The following is a 19917-nucleotide window of genomic DNA, read 5'->3' on the forward strand; positions in this document are numbered from 1 at the left end:
GTTTTTTTAGGAACCAAAATGTTCACTGTGTTTCATGGATTATTCCAAACAAATCTGAAAAGATAGACTGTGAGGGTAAGCAGCAGCTTATAAAGACACAGGGAAAACCTAGAAGAGATTGAAATTATTTGAAATGTGAAGTTCACATGATGAACAAATACATATAAACATAGAAGTTCTTTATATTCATAGACAATCTATGACTTAAAGTACAAACCCAATACACATCACCAATAACTACATTGCTCATAAAAGAATGAAGCTCAGAGATATTGATGTCCTCCATTTAAATTAACCTTTACTTACCTTGCCGTAGCTCAGCAGGATTATCCTCACCAAGACAACGTTAATGTGAGCACCCAGGGACTCGTCATGATAAATTTCATTAACCTGCAAAAGAGTTCAGTGCTTTAACCACAGGACTGGCACCAAGTAACTCTGACAGCAATGACACAGCAGTACCTTTTATGCACAGTCATTAAGCCAAAGACCACTGTGTGATCACATACAAAACAGGCAAAATCCTACCAGTATGAGAGGGAATGTTTCCTTTTCTGAACTCTGTTGTAGCCTCCCAACAGGCCATAATTCTGGAAATCATTTAAAATCAACATTTCATCAGAGACATCATAATAACAGATATTTAAGTGCAAGCCTAAATGGACTTAAATATATCACAGTGCACTGACACAAGGCAGCTGAGCTGATCTAACAGCTACTGTTGGTAAGAAGGAAGATTCCTGGCTCCTCACTGCCTCATCCTAGCAGTGTGTGCCTGCTAGAGCCCCAAGTGCAGTAATCCAAGCCAAATCCTGAATGGTGCTCTGCTTGGCAAGACTGGGAATGGGATGAGCGAGCAGAAGGACAGGACCAGTCTCCTGAGGGCCACTTGCTGGCTCAGTTCAGCTGTACCCCATAACTCTTCCATCTGGGACTCATCACATCGCACTCTGACAAGAGGATACACCTCCTTCTAAAAACCATGGTCAGCCACATGGGCTGGATTTATTGTGTGTCAAAACTAATCAATGTTAAACTCTGCAAGCAGAACAAAAGCTACCAAATGCCAGCACATTCAAAACTCTCTTATTTTCTTATACCACAGCTGCATAACTGAACATGCACACAGGGAAATCACCCTAGGAACACTGAAAAGAAAACTGTAAATATTTAGAGTAGAGAGTGAAATGTGGATGTATAAAGATTACTTGGGAAACGCTGCTACAAGCAAGCTAGGCAAATATTAACTGTTACAGAGGCTGATTTAGGTATTCGGTGATGAAAGGTTGCATGAGACTCAGCCAAATGGCAGGGGTTTAGCTTTATGAATTAGAAGAGGGAGATGAGAATCCCTGTAAGGCAAGTATCTTTCCTAAAACCTCCTTCCCTTGGTAGAGGTTGCACCAAACTGGACTGCTTTGCTGGCTGGACCTCAATTTCATTTATTCCTACAAAATAGATTCATTGCTACAAGCTAATAAGTAACTTTCAGAAAACCTTTCATTAGAAACACAGTAAATAATGTCCTGTTTCTTCAATCAGCCCTAGTTTTAATGGCCCATCTTTTATCTCTGCAAAAATCATTACAACTAAATACATTACTGTAGGATTTTGCTAAGCAATCCTCGTTGACATTTTAAAGTGGATTTTAATTCCTTTTATTAGTATATTTGGGTAGAAGAGCTTCATTTTATGCCTGCTGAAAGTCCCAAGATTTCAGGAGTCCTGAGCTGATGGTGAGGAGACAGCTTGGTTGAACCGGGGCTCCAGGAGCAGCCTCCCATCCTGCAGGGCATCTGCCTGGGCACCTGGGGAACATGCTGTGGGATGCCCGGGATCCAGGCTCCTTACTGGCTGATGAGCAGCTCTTTGGCTGGAAGATGGTGTGTGAGGAGCCCATGGCCATGAGTAGCTTCAGGGGCCACTGTTTTCATTGTGGTGTAGAAGTGGCTAATCTGTTGGGATCTGCTTTGTAAACACCACCTCTGGAAATCAGATCATTTATTTACATGTCTAAGTAAGACTTTAGAAGACTAACTTTAATTCCTCTATAACAATGTTAGAATCATAGAATCATAGAACAGTTAGGGTTGGAAAGGACCTTAAGATCATCAAGTTCCAACCCCCCTGCCATGGGCAGGGACACCTCACACTAAACCATGCCACACAAGGCCTCGTCCAACCAATGTTCTGCTTTTACTTTGAGGACCATTACTGAACACAGATTACAAAGAGGTGAGACACTAACATGTGTTCTACCTGACCGAAATTCTTTCACCCTGGAAAAAGACCCTTGCGTGTTATCAAGGGAGGAGAGGATATTAATTTGCCTCACTCTTTGTGTAGTGGGCAGAGAGCACATGCATCAAGGATATGAGGCTGAAATAAGCTGTAAATTGCCTATACATGATATGAGTACTAAACAAAACCTTCTGTGTATAGAGGGCAGTAAACATAGCATGTAAATAAGTATTAAATTAGATCATAAAGCATAATCCAAATTGCTGCACACCATTTTCTCATTAACTTCCAGAGTTTAACCTAAGCCTCCTTTAACAATAGTTGAGTAACAGAACAACTGTATCGCTGCTGCGTGCCAAACTGAAACTTGGCTTGAAAACGCTGATGGAACAGAACTAAAACACTGTTTGACTGTTCATGCAAATGACATCTAACAAACAAACTGTGAATGAACACAAGAGCACAAGCACTGTAAAGAGCTGCTTGGTTCTCTTGGGATACTGGATTTTCCACAAGACAGTGGGGCAATTCAAAGCTCTGGGTCTTGGTTTCATTAACACGGATGAGTCCAAGCCCTCTTCACACAGCAGCTGAATTGAACCCTCCACAACCTTCTCTAAGCTAAACTACTGCTTTATTGCTAGTGTCTCACTGCATGCAGATAATACACCGAAAGAGATGCTTTCTTTTTTTCAGCATGGCTTAAATTGCACCTATTTGTTTCAGGAAGTTATTAAAGAGACAAGATCCAAGTGACTGAATGTTGTGCTCTCAAATGCTCCCGAAAAGCGCACACACCAACAGGGCCTCCACAATCCCCAGCTCATGTTCTCCAAATTTCCACAGGCAAGTAGAGGTAAGCTGATGCAGTTCATTGTATAGGGCACAAAATACCCACCCAACCTGTGGAACTGGAAAGCTCCAGGTTCTCATCCAACTCAACCGCTTGTTTGTTTCAAAGCAGGAATAATCAGACAAAGGATATATATGTGCAGATATCTGTATAGTAATTACACAGACATGTGAAAATGATTGCATAGTACTTTTACAGCGCAGTGCCTCCATGTACTTCAATAGGACATCCTGGTTCATATCAACATCTCCTGCTGTTAGTCATCAGTAAGTATAACATTATGTTGCTGCATGGTAAAAGGAAGTACACAGAGACCATCCCAAAATCCCAGCTCTTAAACTGAAGGCAATGAATGCATTACATCTTGTTAGATGTCCTACAGTGATTCGGTATTTACAGAGGGTGATGAAAACGGCTTGGGTAAATCTCAAAGAATTCAAAGCATGGTGGAATACTCTAGAGACTTTCATCAAGCTGTTGTAGCTCACAAATTATTTTGGGATAACTTCAGTTATTTTCCTGGGACATTTCAATCAAAGCAAAACATGCATTTCTATTTAAAGTTTCTGTTTAGAAATCAGGCACAGATTGGTGCTACATAAGAAAACCAAAGACTATTTTTTCTTCTGTTATTTTATAATTCTTCTGCCCTGAGTGAGTTTGAAGTCAGCACAGTAAGCAGGTAGCATACATCAGAATACCCCAACTAAAGACAAGCTAAGCATCTGTGAGACACATCATGCACTGTAAAAGAAGCAGCACAAAGTTTCTATTATTGAGCAAAGTGGGGCTCAATCATAAAAGGGAATTTTCAGAACTGCTGTAACACAAACAGTAATAAAGAGCTTGCAGATTTTCCTGTCCTGGTGCAGAGCAAGTTACCTGCTGACTGAGATGGCAGGATTTAGGGGTAAAGTCAGGTGGTTCCCTGCATCTCTAATTAAACCAACACACTATTGGAGAATAATCTGTATATTTTGGCAAGTCATGGACAAACTCATTCATGCAGCTTGAAGGAGTTCCCAGCCTTGCAAAGTCTGTCAGTATCTTCTATGCAAAAGCCAGCCCAATTCATCACAGGATGGCTCCATCCCACTGAACCATAAATCATTGCCGCTGAGCTCATCCCTCAGGACCCTCTGCGGCTCGATGCACTGCACTTCATGGTCGGGCAGGCACTGCTTCCTCAGGCGCCCTGAGCACATCCCTGATGGACACTGAAGACTTTCAACCTCTGGCTACCATCAACCTCAAATGCATCTGACCCAGCTCCAGCGGCCCTCAGAGGGCATATCTAACCATCTGCAGAGGGCATGATACAAGATGCACTTTCTGCATCTGGCTCTTTAGCCACCACAAATCGCTGATCCATCCAACCCAATTAGACAGCTATTTGATCACCAGCCTCCTTGCTTAACTACTGCTGCAGAAGAGACCGATAGCTATGTGCTCCAGGGCAGAGCAGGGACCATATGTGGATCCCTGCCAGAGCAATAGCAGGCGAACTGGAGAGCATCAGCACCTTCCCTACGGGGTGGCAGAGCTCCTGGCAGCCACTGTTTGCACCCAGCCCAGGATGCGGCTCATTCATCAGATCACAATTATCTGCAGCAAAGCCTGGGTGCCTGGTGGGCATCCAGTGATTGTCTATTTCTGTAAGAAACTGCTGGTTTGAATTACAGAATAGGAACCAGAAACATCACGGTGAACACTGAGCACAAACTTTTGTAATCTGACCCTCCCAAGAGCGTTCCCCTCTCACTTTATGTTCCTCTGTTCCCACTTCAAACACCAGTACCCTCTTCAATTTTCATCACCTCCTTTATGCTTTTGAAGATCCCAAACTAACATTTCTAACATTCCCAAAGCTTCATCTTAATCCCACAGGAATAACATTACATTGATTCCTCACTATAGTGGGTACACTATAGTTGCATAGAAGGTTACCATGCAAAACTCATGGCTCCCAATCTTCTTCTCTAGTCCTTACGAGGCATTTCGTCATTTCCTTAGAGGAGAACTCTTTTTTTCCCTGAAATCTTTGATGAGCAACAAGGAGAAAAGAATAATGAAAGCAGACAACACACATGAAACTTAAAGGTCAAACTGTGATCTCAGATTTGGAAAACATCTATCATTCTGCTCAAAACCACAGGCAACAGGCAGTTTTAGAAGAGCTTGGCAATGTACATTGCAAAACAGAGATAAGTATCCGGCATTTTGAATGCAAACCCGAGTCTGAGTCCTGATTTACCTTCCCTAGTGTGAGAGTCAGTAGATGTTACCAAGTCCAAGTTAGCTGCTTCTGATCAGAATGAAAAACATTCCCCAGAGCAGATGTGTTGGCAAGGTATTAGGTAGCTTCATGTTACAGGTCTCTATCTCATCTTCGACTGTAACATTGGCTTTAGAAAGGTCATAGTCTGTTTTCTGACTTCATGACTAATTTAGTTTTCTTAGTTCCTCCCTCAGGTTCTTGGAACTCCTCATTTTTGCCTACAAACCTCTGCTCTGAGAAGTTTACAGTTTTTCACTGTAAATTACCTTTGCACCAAAAGGCTCAGGATTTTTCTAAATTACAGTCTCAAGATCATATTAATAAAATCAACAATGGTATCATAAATTAATTAAGCAGATTCTTTTATTACATTACTACAAGGGATCGGGGTGTGGTCAATGCAATCAATATGGTGACCTCTTCAAATCTGAAGTGGTTTGGTTAAGAAAAGCATCCAAAATGTGAAAGCTGGTACTAACTATCTACACTCCATCACACAAGCTGCACTATCACAACTCAAAAGTCAGTCAGTGCAATCTTTATGGCTAAAGTTCATATCAGCATTTGGAGTAAAGGAAAAATCTATCTCTTAACAGGATCTACCCTCTTACCTCAAGGATGGTACCAAACCCTGTGTGATGCTTTGGGTCATGTCCAACAGGGCAGCAAAGTACATTCCAGTTAATAATAATGAGCAATGCTCACCCAATTAGCACTGGAAAGAATACCCTTGTAAAAATGAGCAAAAGCTGTAAGAGATCAGAGAGGGTATTTCCTGCAGGACCTCCTGAGTGCCCCTTTGCAAGCATGAATTCCACTCTAGTGTGACAATCAAGATAATGAACAAAAATCATATCATGAGGCATCTTCAGAAACCGTCCTCACTAGTCACAGCCACTGTTTTATAATGAGCAGTCTATAAACGTGGAGATAACTCAGAGGCATATATTTAAATTATCAAACAAGCTGTAATTTAACTGTTGACAGCTGAAGTTCCTCAGACAAATAGAGCTGGACTTGCATTTGGTACATGTGGAACTTCTTAGAGTTAGTTCGGATATGAAATGTACATACTGAAATAAACTGATTTGAGCTAATGAGTATTGGTGCTTATGAATTATTTAATTTCTAGAATTCCAGTCAATTTTCCATTACTGAAATATCCTTCCCATCTAAAAAAAAAAAAAAAAGCTTTTTAGTTTAAAAAACATGATTCTGAATATAGGGTGCATCATTATTTCAAAGTATTCAATCATTCTTTTTACAGCTTGAATTAGACACGCTTTCAGGTTTCCATCCAACTGCCAGTTAGAAACCAATGGCATTTCTGCCCTTTCCTCTCAACAGGGACTTGCTGTTCTGTACCTGCAAATCTTCATCCTTCATCAGCCAGAGACAGGAAAGCAGAAATCTCATCTATAATAGTAGTACCATGTACATCCTATTAAAGAGGACAGATAACATATTCAACAGTGCCTCAGGGCCACAATTTCAAAGACATGTAGCGCTGAAATATGCAGGTGAAAGACTCTGGGACTTTCCAAAGCCCCCAGCTGCATAACTCCCATTGATTTCAGTTATTCAAATGAAAAGTTGGTTAATGTATTTGTTCTGCAGATGAAGTTTCACTTAAAGCCTAGGAGAGACATAATCCCATGGGCTAGTTTTTAGAACTGATTCTTACTGATTTCAAAGGCAGGTAAATGACTAAATACTCAGATAAATCTAGCCCAGAGTGAGGCATAAATCCTATTTATGGTCTATGTCCCTTTGAAATAATGGTAGTTAGGCACCTATCTACTTTGAAGAGATGAGTTTTAACATTCCAAGTATTCTGGCCAGATGTATACAGATGTAAGAGACACTAACCCCTAAATATTGCAGTATCACAACTTTAACAGTAAAGGAATGGAACGGAAATTTCAAGACTTTTGCCCTGAAAATTGCTGAACGTCATACAATTGGCCTCAGCCTATCGATGCAGCCTTTCCAGATGCTTCTGTAGAGCCTTCCTGCCCTCAAGCAGGTCAGCACTCCCACCCTGCTAGGTGTCATCTAAAGTCACTGAAGGTGTGCTTGATCCCCTCATTCAGTTCACTGATAAAGATACTGAACAGAGCTGGCCCCAGTACTGAGCCCTGGGGAGCAACACTTGTGACCAGCCACCAACTGCATTTGACTCCATTCACCACCACTCTTTGGGCTCAGCCATCCAGCCAGAGAACAGTACACCCATCCAAGCCATTTAGCTCAGTAACATCCATTCAGCACCCTGTTCCTCCTCTCAAAGCATCCTGCAGTGAAATACTTTCATTTCCTAAGAACAAGATAATTCTCCAACACCACTTCCAGCCTTTTCTAGTATTTCCCAAACACCTGCACGAGCAAACAAAATCCCTGGGTTTTAGCTTTCTTCTTGCTGAAGCTGAATCACCTTCCATGTTCCTGAGTGAACTACAGAGCTGCAAGATACCGCTCAAATCTCTCTCCTCTGTTGCAATGCTCCTGCATGCTATAAATACAAAGTTAATTTGTGCAATGTGTGGGCTCACGCTTGGAAATGCAGAGGACTGTGCAAGCTAATATCCTTTCCAGGAAAAAACACAGCATGATGTACGAAGGAAACTGGTGCAAGCAAGAGGCAGCCGAGGGTCTCTAATGTGAAAACAATGGCATATTTTCCAAAGATGGACTGAACGTCCTCATGGTGCTGAGCAGAGAAAAGAGAGGATGTCAGGAGAAACCAAAGGGTTTGTCTGAGGAAATGACTGGAGGGTGAAAAGGGGGTGGCAAGAGGCCGAGCTCACTGTGGTGAAGCGGCTGGCGAACAGTCAGGCAATACGTGGCTGCAGCCCAAAGTGTTAAAACTCCTCTGGAGTCAATCACCATTCGTTTGGGAGTGACTTCATTTCCAAACGTTGGGATAAATATTAGCACAGCTATCTGAGATAGCCAGGACACCCGGCCCCTGTTTTTCCTCACTTTATGGCTTTTAGGTGTGGACTGTAACACATCACTTCAGCAGCACAAAACAGATTAACTGAATAAGTCATTGCACTGGGCTTAACAAAAAAATACTGTTTTGATTGGGTTGGTGGTAGGGTTCCACCCAAGATCCCTGGGAAAAGTTAATCAAGGACAACTGCTCACACCATCACATGCAATGAGATCAAGAAAACTGGGGAGAAGAAATCATGCTGCGAGTGGCTTCTGGGAAAGTGACGTCATGTATCCAGGTGCTTGGCACAAGGGAGGATTCACCTGGGATTTATTTCACTTTTGGAATGACAGAAAGTCAACTATTTGATCACCCTTTTATCTCCAGTAAATACTTCCACTAATCTTTTATTTACTTTCTATGCATTCTTTGATTTTATGCTTACTACCTTGTTACCATACGCAGCTAATGGATTACATCCATAAAACCAGCAGGGTACCACACAATCTGACGGCTATGGTAGGACCTTCCACCAGATTTAAAAAGACAGCTGGAACTTTTTGTACCCGTCTCTTCTTTTTTCAGGTACCCTTGGACCTATGCATCTTATAAGAAACATACTGCATACATGTGACTACTAACAGCCAGAGAACCCCCAGGCTTTTTATATTGGGCCCATTTTCTTCAGAAAGTAAAAAACAAAACCAACTACTCAAGGAGGTAAAAGAGAGGACAATGGGGGAGTCACTGTGTGAGCTTCAGCAAAGGAGACCACAGGAATGGTCTAAACAGAAGCATGCTTTGCATTCAGCTAGCAATGAGGGCAAGAGCTGGAGGAGCTGCCAGCTGGAATTACACTGCCAAGGGGAAGGACAAGTTCTGCATTGTGATGTCCCTCAACATGATGCAGGTCTCCAGCATCGCCTGGGATCTGCAGTAACAAACTCTTCTTGCCTCTCTATTCTGGAGCAACACTTGGACAGATGGAAACAGAGCTGGTTACCATCACCCATCGCTCTGCTAAATACAGACTCTAGAAACCAGCTGAGTTTTGAAGAAGAAAAGAACAAGGCAACACTGACAACTGCCAAAGACTATACAGAGCCTCCTCAAGAGGCTTGTGGATTTCAAACTGCTCCTCATATTTGGACACAGGGCAAGTGACACATCCTCAGTCCCCAGAAGACATGTTTCTCCCAACAGAACAACTACAGCCTATGCCAAGAGCTGCTGCAGCCCTATGGGGATGGTTACACAGGCTGTACTTTCTAAACCACTTGCACAGACAGCATGCTGAAGAGCTGTTATTCCTTACAATTTGTGTGTTGGATGGTTTGCTAAAATTAGAGAAAAGTATATTCCATAACTGGAACATTTAGGGCTTCTTTAACCATTACTGTATATTTTAATTCTTAAAAATAGATTTAAATGACATGATAAGTAAAGAGTCCTGTATAATCCATTTCAGTCACATTTCTGGTTTGGCCTGTTTGGCTTGTTAATTTAGAGATGCATAAAACCATCTGTTTCACTGTAGACTTTGTTTTAAGCCTCAGAGGAAACAAACCACACACATAAATGAAATTCACTATGTCATTTCTGTTAGAATATATGTATTTACAGCCGTCAGAGCAGACACTAAGTACCTTATAACTCTAACGTTAGTGCAGGTTTTTAACTATTCACAATATTGTTATAAAAAGTCAGCGCAACTGAATTTACATCACACAAGGGTTTTTCTTAAATTGTATTCCACCTCTCATTTACAGTGAAAAGCGGTGACATTCTGCACATTGTGAACAGAATGCAATAAAGAAAGAAAGAAACACGCTCCATAATTAAAAATATATATCTTGGAAAAAATATATCCCAGGCAAATGTACCTCACAGCCTGGATTTCTGTCCATATACCTGCCTCTATGGTTTGTAGTGCCAAGCAGTCACCTACAGACACTCATCCCCTTGACATCACTTCAGCAGTCATACTCTATTTGTCAAAAACAGAGCAGACCTATGATTTTTCACTCAACAATATTTCACTAAGAGCACCCATTCACTGAACCTGAAGTTTTTAGAGAAGTGGGCTTTATTGAGAAAAGACTCCTGTTGCAGATGGGAATGAGAAGGAAGAAAGTCATTCCGAATGAGTTGCCTGTGAAGGGGGCTACCACTCACTTCCATTATTTTGGCCAGAAGAATAAAACACGCTTTGGTTTTGATCTGTAATAGAAATGATTTTTCAAAACTTGATTCTTTTCCCAGAAAATAGACTCCTTGCTTATTGACCAAGGTACTAGAGGGCTGCTGTGCCTGTTGCACTGATATTTAGAAAGGAAAAATAGTTCTTTCAAATCTAATATTCTCTAGTGTCTCCTTTCATCACTTCTATGCTATATACTCTGCTGTACAGACTATGGTTCTGAAGGGTAAATATTTAACTAAGGAAACCTAAAGATGTCAGTCATGGAGTAAATATTAAAACAATTTCATAAAGTTCAGCGATAAACTGTAATATTTTACTGGAGGGTGAACAAGGAGTAGGTCTTTGGCCTGGGACTTCAGGTGGTTGTTGAGGAATCAAAAGGATTTCACTGAGTGGTTTTAAAAATGTATAAACTAATCAAAGTTTCTAATAGAACCTCATTTGAAGCAAGTTCTCCAAACCATGTTTTTCAGCAGGGAGCTTAGGTTAAGGGAATATGCAACTAAAATGCAATGATTTCCCAGAACCTGAGCCCCTGACTCTGTGCTCCATCCACCAAAGTACATAAGCAGGACTTTGAATATTTTAAGAGTCCCATAGTCAGCTTCTTTCTTGGCCCCTTTTTCTTATTTTCCTTCTCCCCATCTGGCTTTTCTGAAAGTGGCTTTTTCTGAATTTTCCTGCTAGAGTTTTATCTCCTGTCATAAGAAAAACCCGTTATGTCATATTCAAATGGCTAAACCAACCTACATTCACCTTCCGTCCCACAGTGCAGTTAGTGGAGTTATACTCACGATATTCATCAGGGTCAGCAGGTACTTCTGGACATGTTCTTTCCCATGGAATTGAACAACTGAGTCATCAACCCCCAAAAGGACTTCAATGTTGTAATCATCCTCCGTCGCATGCCTTCGATAGCGCTGCCTCGATCTATGCACCCGGTCTTCAATAAAGCTCAACACGCTGTCGAGACTGCCCAGATTAGTGAGGTTAGCAGCTGAAACCAAACAGACAAATGGGTTGTCAACCAAGAGAGGTTCAGGCTCAGGTCTCAGCTATGCTGGTGTGTATGTGAAGTAGCAGAGTTTGTTATGTTCCTTGTATTATATAACAGCATTAGTTTCACTTGATGTCAATTAAAAATAACCTAAATGAGAGAGAAATCTGACCCAAAAGATTTTTACTTTGCAAAGTAAAAGCAAGACTTTCTACAAAGCAATACTGTGTAATAAGTACAAGGTCACAAGGAGAACAAATCATACTGATGTCCTGATGAGAAGAATGCAGATGTTTGTAGTAAATTACTTACTGCTTTAAAGTACTTGTAAAAACATATACTATTTAGCAGTTTTGTGCTACCATGGATAACTTCCATTTCAGAACAACTGAAGATAGACACCATACTTCAAATCCTGATCTTACTGCGCACAAAAGGCAAGTGCAGTTGCCAACATAGCCTTTTTCTATCCAGGCAGGTAGTAACAAACCAATCCCTCCTGCTTCAAAACGTAAGTTACTTTCTTAGATACATACATTCAATTCAACAGTAGTGACATGGATCTTCTTTATCGTTGCAACTCAGGAAGACAATTTAGATATTAAAGTAATTAATTTATAACTAGGTCCACAATGTTTTTAACAGCTTTTCATACTTCATTCCCAATTTGCCATGTCGCTTTGCATTATTGTATGTCAAAGACCAATCCATCAGGCACAATAGCAGCCAACTTTATTACTAATGATTCATAACAGTCCCTGTGATATGAAATGCACGTTCTCTTACAGGATGGGATATAGTTAATGAGACACTTACCTACTAAAAATTAACATGAAAATATAGAAACTTGACATATCACCCTACAGAATAACAATGATTGCCATTAATATCATTATTATCATTTGCATTACAAGAGAAGCCCCGTGGAGAACCTCTTGATTTCAGACAATTTCAGGAAGACTTGCTCAGAGAGGCGAGGAAAGGCATGAGAGCACTCCAGATTGATTAAAGGTTCCCAGTGCTTAGTTCACAGAAACATAACAGGAAGGAAAGGGAGGAAGTTGAAGCCATCATCTTCAAAGCAGAAACAAGAAACAGCTCTTGGAAATGTTACAGAAGTGGATTCTCCATCTTCATTTATTGAAGTTTTCACATCAAAACTGGCTGCTTGGGAAGGGATGAATGAATCACCAGATCACTGGGCTTATTATTACAATGACTGTGCTCTTGCCTTAAGGTTGCTGCCTTGGGCTTCTGCTTCAGCATATGCCAAGCAGCGTGTAGCCTGAGCAGAGACCCCATAGATTCCTACTGCGGTAAGCACAACCTACCAACCTGTACAGCCCCTCATTCCCAGGAGGGATGCACACCCATCCTCCATGGTGCTTCAGGCTGTGCCTTGTGTGATGAGATGCTTGCTTCTGTGCCTCCTAGAAGAGGCCTTCAGTCAAAGGACAGTCCCCAAAAGACACATTTGCCTGGGCAATGTGTCCAGTGTGTCCTTACCATTTCTTCACCAAGCTTCAAGGCCATGATTGTCATGAGACCCAAAGCTGCAGGCCACTGCACTGCACTAGCAGAGCTCAGCTCACACACAGGACAGACAGAAAGCCACATGCAGTGGTCCTACATCCCCATGGAGCCACAACATCCTTCTCCTGGAGTACAGCATTTAATGCAGCTAATAAGCACAACCACGGTGTTCTCATTACCAGCCTTGAGGCTCCAGCAGCTTCTGCTCCTGGGGCTGCAAGTTGGTCAGAATCTATGATTCAGCAGGAAAATTCTCTCTTCATGCAGAGCCCAGCTGTAACTCTCAGGTTTACTGTGGAGAGTGAACAGTTCTGGCCTTGAAGCAATGGGGACAACTCTTCACCAGGGCTCAAAACCAGCCAAGCAGTGAGCTCCAGCCCTACCTCATGTTTCATTCCACCAGGGAAACCTCAGTGTTAATCCTTGCTAGCACCTAGCAGTGATTACCAAGCTAACACAGCAGTCCAAGGGGATTCACTACGGGATTGGGGGTCAATCATACATTGAGTCTATATGGCAAACCACAGTTTCTGTAAAATTCGACCATAAATCTCACAAGTTCCCTAGAAAAGTAAGACGGGGCTGGCAGAGGCTGCAGGTCATGTCCTCTCTGTGCAGCTCACCAAGAGCTACAGCAATCAGCAGCGAGGCCAAAGCCATCAGCCCTGCTGTTGCAGAGCTGCAGTGCTGGGCAAGCAGGAGAGCTGAGCCCGCACTGCGGCTGCAGATGGGCAGCTCTGCTGCTGAGGGGTGTTATTCTGGTGTATGGTTGGCTGTCAAGTTATCAAGAGCTTCTGTGCTTTCATTTCTTTCTCTTATGTGTCAAAGTCAAACTAACTCCTAGTGCAGTAGCTTTATTCCTGTTGTGAGTAAATTAGCCAGAGGCGAAACGTGATCCTACCATCCTGCAGTGAAAACTACTTGTGCTCCCTCTCTGTTCCTCACTTCATCACTGTCACACTAATGCTTACAGTCCTGCCGACTCCCTGAGGAAAGTTATCAGGAGTTTCCCTGGGAGTCGTCTTTCTGCCAGTGGGTACCAACCAAGCACTTTAAGTTTTGCTTGGAAGATAAGAATTCCCCAAATCCACATTTACCTTCACCCCTCGAGTGTTGCCCCTCAAGACAACATGCCCAGTGGGCACTGGTACCTCTGAGGCACCAACCCAATGTCCTTTCCAGCAGAGAGCAAGCCGCATCAGCTCCAGCTGGTGCTGGAATCGTCCCAAGACCAGCAGCACAGCTCAACATGTTTACAGCTGTAGCTGCAAGACTTTTATTCATATCCCACCAGTGTCCTTTCCCAGGAGACTCTTCCGGGAGACAGGCAGGGATGCCTCCACACACAGCCTGACCACACACCACATGGACTCCTCTCCTCCAGCGCTGCTCTTGGTCTCTTGGATGACGAACTGGCCCATGCTGTGCTATTCCCATGTTGGATTTGCTCCTCAGTGACAGCTACATCCATATCAAATTAATACCTGCGTCTTACCAAAGAGGAAGTGAACAAAGTTGTACCTGTAGTAAAGGAGACATTTTTCATGTTTTGGCATCTCAACTTTCCTTAGTTATCATCGGTAACTCGGTTGTATCATTGTACTGCTAACAACGCACTCGGAAAGCTCAAGAGAAAAACTCAACGAACTAAAGAAGACACCAAGCTCCTTCACATTTTCCTTCTGATCAGGCCTGCACTTTCCACAATAACATCCCCAAAGTCATCTCAAATTGCACTGTGTTTAACTAAATCATCCCAAGACCTCTCCATCAGATGTTCATTTTCAGCAACTTTTGCCAAATCAGTGCATCAGCCACTAATTATTGGTGCCAACTTTGTTCTCCATCTCTCCAGAGCAGACACTTGGCATTTGCAGGGGCTAACAGTAGCCTGTATTGAAACCTCCTCCTTGCTCCCGCTAGGAAAAATTCACATTTGTGAAAATTAACCACTGAGAGGCAAGGCTGTGTTCTTCTCTTGTGCTGCTCATGCAGAATAATTCAAAAAGACAGCAGCACTGTAACAGTTCACCCAAAAATCCCTCAAAATCACTCTTTTTTCTAAAGCCAGCTAAAAAAATCATTGATGATTTAGTGATTTTATCCTAGCCCTGCAGACCATCTCCCAGAGGAGGAATAAAAGTGCCCAAGTTGTCAATGGAGGGGAAACTTGTGCTTCTGGTTTCAGCATAAAACCCGGAGCCAGGCAGCCTGGCTTGTGCTCCTGCCCCTGACACAGACTATCCCTGTGGTGCTGGGAGATGCAGAAGGCAGCTGGGAGCCAGGCAGCAAAACTACCAAGGGAAAAGCATGTGCACAATCCTGCTGGGTGCTGGGGTTTTAGGTGCCCTCTATTTTTGCTTTCAGTTCACACAGGCAAATGATCCTTACTACTCCTAGACAGTAAAGTCCGAGTTGTTTGCTGACGCAAAGGTGCCCATCTGTGACAGCCCCAATGATGCATTAATACATGTAGAGTACATCGAGACCTGAAGAGGACAGGTCTTTATGCAGTGCAGGTGCGAACTGCTTACAGCATTGCACGTCATACACGATCCCTCTGCTCTGCTCCCTTCTGAGCAATGTGCAATATCCCAACCTTTTACCCACACTGTTCCACTTTTCAATCTGGTATTTTACTTCTTATGTTAGCTCTACCTGAGCTTCCACATTCACTGGGACCAGAGGTCTCAACATCCAGTACCATGGCAGCATCATGCAGCCATGCTCCAATTCCCATCTGCAGGACAAGGAAAAGTCACACTGACACAAACATCAGTTTTGCCTTTGCAGGTCTCCATAAGAATTCTCCATCTGTGACAGTTTGGGATGTGTGACAACACCTTACTTTCTGGGAATTTTTGCCTTGCTCATTAATCTTTGCTATCATGTGCTTTATAGAAACCTAATTACATGACATCTTCTGATTCTGCCTTACCCATCGTGGCAGGCAAAGCTCAAACAGATGCTGTGAGTTACTGAAGCATAAACACGCTGCCTGACACGAAAACTGCCTCTCCCTGTGTTTTCTGTCACTCCCTTTAGGACATCCACCAAACGCATAGTTGCTGGATTGAGATCTTGTTTTGGTTTTTTCATGATCCCTTTCAAATGGGGTCAGGGAAATACAGCTGCACACACAGTTCTTAAAGAGTCCCTTATGAAGCTTCAACAGGACCGGCTTTAGGGTTCCTCAATCTCCCAGCAGTGATATGGTCTTAATAAAGCAGTTTTTTATGTTTTGCCTCCTCTTTCTAATAGAGGGAAGGGGACTTTCTGGCAAGACCAGAGCAGAGAGACCAGGACAGGGAAACTGAACTGCCTGTCATGTTCACAGCCATCATCTGCAGCTTGTCAGCACAACAACAGAGTGGAATTCCTCTTGCAATAGGAGCATGCAGCATTCAGACCAGCCAGCCACCATTTCAAATGCAGCTTGTTTGGTTGTGCAGACACTTCATCTGACACTGCAGGAGCAGACAAACACCTGAGCCGACTGCTGAGCACCTTCTCTGCAGGCTCACAAGGATCAGCACTTCTGATGTGCTGTTTTGCTGCTGATCTCCATCCCTGGGACACGCTCCTGAAGGAACACCCAGCTTCCCATTCCTTCATATGCCTTGCTGTAAAACACCAGCTAACTTTTGCATTTTAACCCCAGTGACTGAGACTGAGCTCCAGCAAAGCACAACTGGAGCCTGCTGTGTTGTGGTGGCACCATACCTGTGCATGCAGCGCTGCGACAACACAGAAGCACAGGGCACCCATCCCTGCTCAGCTGCACTGAAGCTGGTAGTGATGCCACCCCAAGCCTGGAGCATCACAGCACAGGCAGGAGGCAAACACAGGAGGAACAGTCTGTGTGGCAGGAAAGCAGAAGGAGCCAGGGTGGACTTGCTTTAAGGCTCAGCTTCCCACTGCTCAAGTACATCTGCACCTCTGGAAAAGTACCAGACGCCCTCGACAGCTTGACAAAGAACTGCTCTTTTGGGAATTGCACCTTAAATCACAAGTCATCCTTCTGTAATGCTCCCTGCCACTCGTATGCTGTAGGCTTCTGTTGTGTCTGTCCTCTGAGATCAACCGACTCCCCAGTTAGCCCCCAATTAGCCTGTTCATGTATTCGAAAATCCTCATTTGTCTTCTGTGGTAAACTGAAGCTCAGCTCATGGAGGGTGAAGGAAACAAGGAATAGTCAACGAATCTTGCTTTTTATTCCCTGAAAACCTTTTCTTCCATTTTTAAGTTCCTCTATTTGGGGTTTGTTTTTCATTACAGCTGCACACAGTCAGGACATGTTCTGGTCGCTTGCTCATCAATAGTTTCTCTGATTTCTGCGGGTTTTACAGCCCTGCTCACCTTCCTCTTTGTTTTCTTTTTTGTTTTCCAGATGCCCTCTGTTTGTCTTCTCCCCCGTCACCATCCTGCTCAGCTACATTGGTCTTTCATAATTTATAATTCCCCTTCCCATTCCACAGTCTGCATTTGGACACTTCTGCTATAGATCATTCATAAGAAATCTGGGTAAATCCAGGAAAGTGAATTAAAATGGAAGAGAGCTCCTGTGAGGTGCAAGTAAATTGAAAATGGTCTAAACAAGGGAAGCAAATCACACACAGTGCACTGGGTACATGATACCAAGTTAGCCCTGTTCAAAAGGCACCCCCAGGAAGGCACTGGCTCAACTGGAGCCAATGTTCGGAGCATTCTTGTGATTTCTCCAATCACAGGTTAACCCAGTGGCTGCTATTTGGTAAACCCTTAACAAAGAGCAATTATCACAGCAGAACTCTCTTTGGGTGTGTGTTCAAATTCCATCTCTTCTACTCTTTCACATAAATCAAAAGCAAAACCACACCTAGCAGTCATAAAGACCAGGCATGCACCAGGCATCCTCACCCAGGTTACGAATCCTCATCCTGCCCTTATCTGCAAAGAAGGAATTTAAAAGGAAACTTTTGGGCTGCATGCTTTGCTCACCATATGATCTCATTACGAGCTCCCTGCCTCTTAGTTTAGAGCAATGCCATTTCTAGTCAAATCACATTTTAACACGGAGCCTACTCCACCTTTCATCTGTCCAGGGAAGTTTGCCACGGGTGTCAGGGTAAGCTGGGCTGGGCTCTCAAAAACAGGTCTCAGATTCCAGCTGCAAGAAGGCCAGTAGATATGGCAGCTGAACTAACTCCTGCTGGAATGATCTGCTCATGGTGTGAGGAATCAGAAGTTCAAACTACATAACAGTGTTTCAAATACTGTGTATTTGAGCCTTTATAGAGCAATTCTTGTAAAGCTCTTGGGGGAAAAGAATTGTCCTATATTTGCAGAATGAATGCACATTCTTGCAAACACACAGGCACAATCACTGCTCCCTTTCTTTGTCACCTATACAACAGCACAATGACTTTAAATCTCAAGATATACTCAAGTCCTTGCCTGAATCAAAGCTATAACAAATAACAAAGCTGAAAACTACCAAAGCGGCAGAACCAGGGGAGAACTTTCAAAACTGAAAGGCAAGGAACTGTGTTTTTGGAAGGCTAAACCAATTAGCACTGTGACAAGGGTGCAGTGGACACCATGGCAAATGGCCCAGTGAGAGGCACTGGGAATAGCCACAGGTAGATGTTGCCAGGGAGATCTCTTCTGGCATGTCACAACAAAGAGAAAAGGTATCACAATACTAGAAAGAAAACTTGAAAACTAAATTGATCTCATCAGGGCCACAGTCACACAATGAACAACAAAGATGAGAGATAATTGCACTGTTAAAAGATTAAGTGAGAGCGAGGTAAGAGAACACCCTGGGCTAAAACACTATTTCTTTTTTTCCAAATGGTGAAATATATTGCATTACCATTTTAACTTACGTATTACAACATAATAGTCAGAAAGGGGAAATGAAAGGAATTGCAAACCAGCCAGACAAACCAGTCTGAGTGACCTGGTTGAAATGGTCTTTGAGAACAGAACATATTTTTTTTTGCAGCAGCAAAATTTATCCTTTGAAAGCTTTTCAACTACCAACCTTATTAATGCAAACACAGGTTTCACAACTTATGAACAAGCAAGATGTTTCTAGCTCAGTGCTTCAAAGTAAACTCAAGAAGGGGCAAAAAATGCAACTTACTTTATGGGCCAGTGTCTAAGTTTCACTGATGTAACTGATTGTATCTGGGAAATGCTTATCCTGCAAATATTTGGGCAAGTCATTGTAAACTGGCCTTTCATGCAGAGCCTGTGACTTGCAGAACAGGTTGCCTTTGAGAAACTTGGTCTAGTGGAAGGTGTCTCTGCCCATGGCAGGTGGTTGGAAGTGGATGATCTTTAAGGTCCCTTCCAACCCAAACCGGACTGGGATTCTATGATTTCCTACATCACACCCGTTCAGAGAGCCTATGGCTACCTCAGGAAAAGGGCTCTATCGCTTGCGAACTCGCAAGCACATGTGTGCACTCATGCAAAGCTGGCTTTGTTGTACAGGGCTCATACAGAGCTACAAATGAAGCTCAATACTCTCAATCTCATTTGCAGCTAATGCATGATTAATTAAATTTAATATGTCTCCATGCAGGCTACAGCTTCATGAAGGTGTACAAGCCCCAGAGATCCCACCTGAAGACCCAAACCCTTCCCTTTGCACAAAAAGAATCAGGATCTGACCCACAACTTACTTTTCCTGGCTTTAATGAAGTGCTTACGGCCTATCTGAGTCCAAGTCTGCCACCAAGATACTCCAATGTCCAATCCAAATTCCAAGCATGGTTACATTACAGCAAATTAGCACATTAAATAAGCTGCATAGCTGACCCCTGGCTTTGTAGGTGACATGTCTAACAATCCCACTTGCATTTTTAACAGAATGCCAAACCGT

At 42.9% G+C, this 19917-nt stretch overlaps 1 protein-coding gene across 6 annotated transcripts in view; it reads right to left on the bottom strand.

Moving 5' to 3' along the window:
• The window catches only part of LOC133211604 (A disintegrin and metalloproteinase with thrombospondin motifs 2-like), a 177968-nt gene that overhangs the window by 47334 nt on the left and 110717 nt on the right, over positions 1-19917 (bottom strand). For 5 of the 6 annotated variants that reach the window (XM_061352118.1, XM_061352120.1, XM_061352119.1 and 2 more), the window contains 2 exons: positions 11308-11510; positions 307-390 (listed from right to left, as the gene is read on the bottom strand). In XM_061352118.1, the coding sequence (XP_061208102.1) occupies positions 307-390; positions 11308-11510 (287 nt within the window). Of the gene's footprint in view, positions 1-306; positions 391-11307; positions 11511-17402; positions 17606-18112; positions 18227-19917 lie in introns of those variants that run through there. The other variant, XM_061352123.1, reaches the window with a different exon arrangement.

The sequence above is a fragment of the Neopsephotus bourkii genome, unplaced genomic scaffold, assembly GCF_033783945.1.
Source record: "Neopsephotus bourkii isolate Nb327-2 ecotype Australia unplaced genomic scaffold, CSIRO-AGI_Nbou_v1 NB_620, whole genome shotgun sequence".
Lineage (NCBI taxonomy): Eukaryota > Metazoa > Chordata > Aves > Psittaciformes > Psittacidae > Neopsephotus > Neopsephotus bourkii.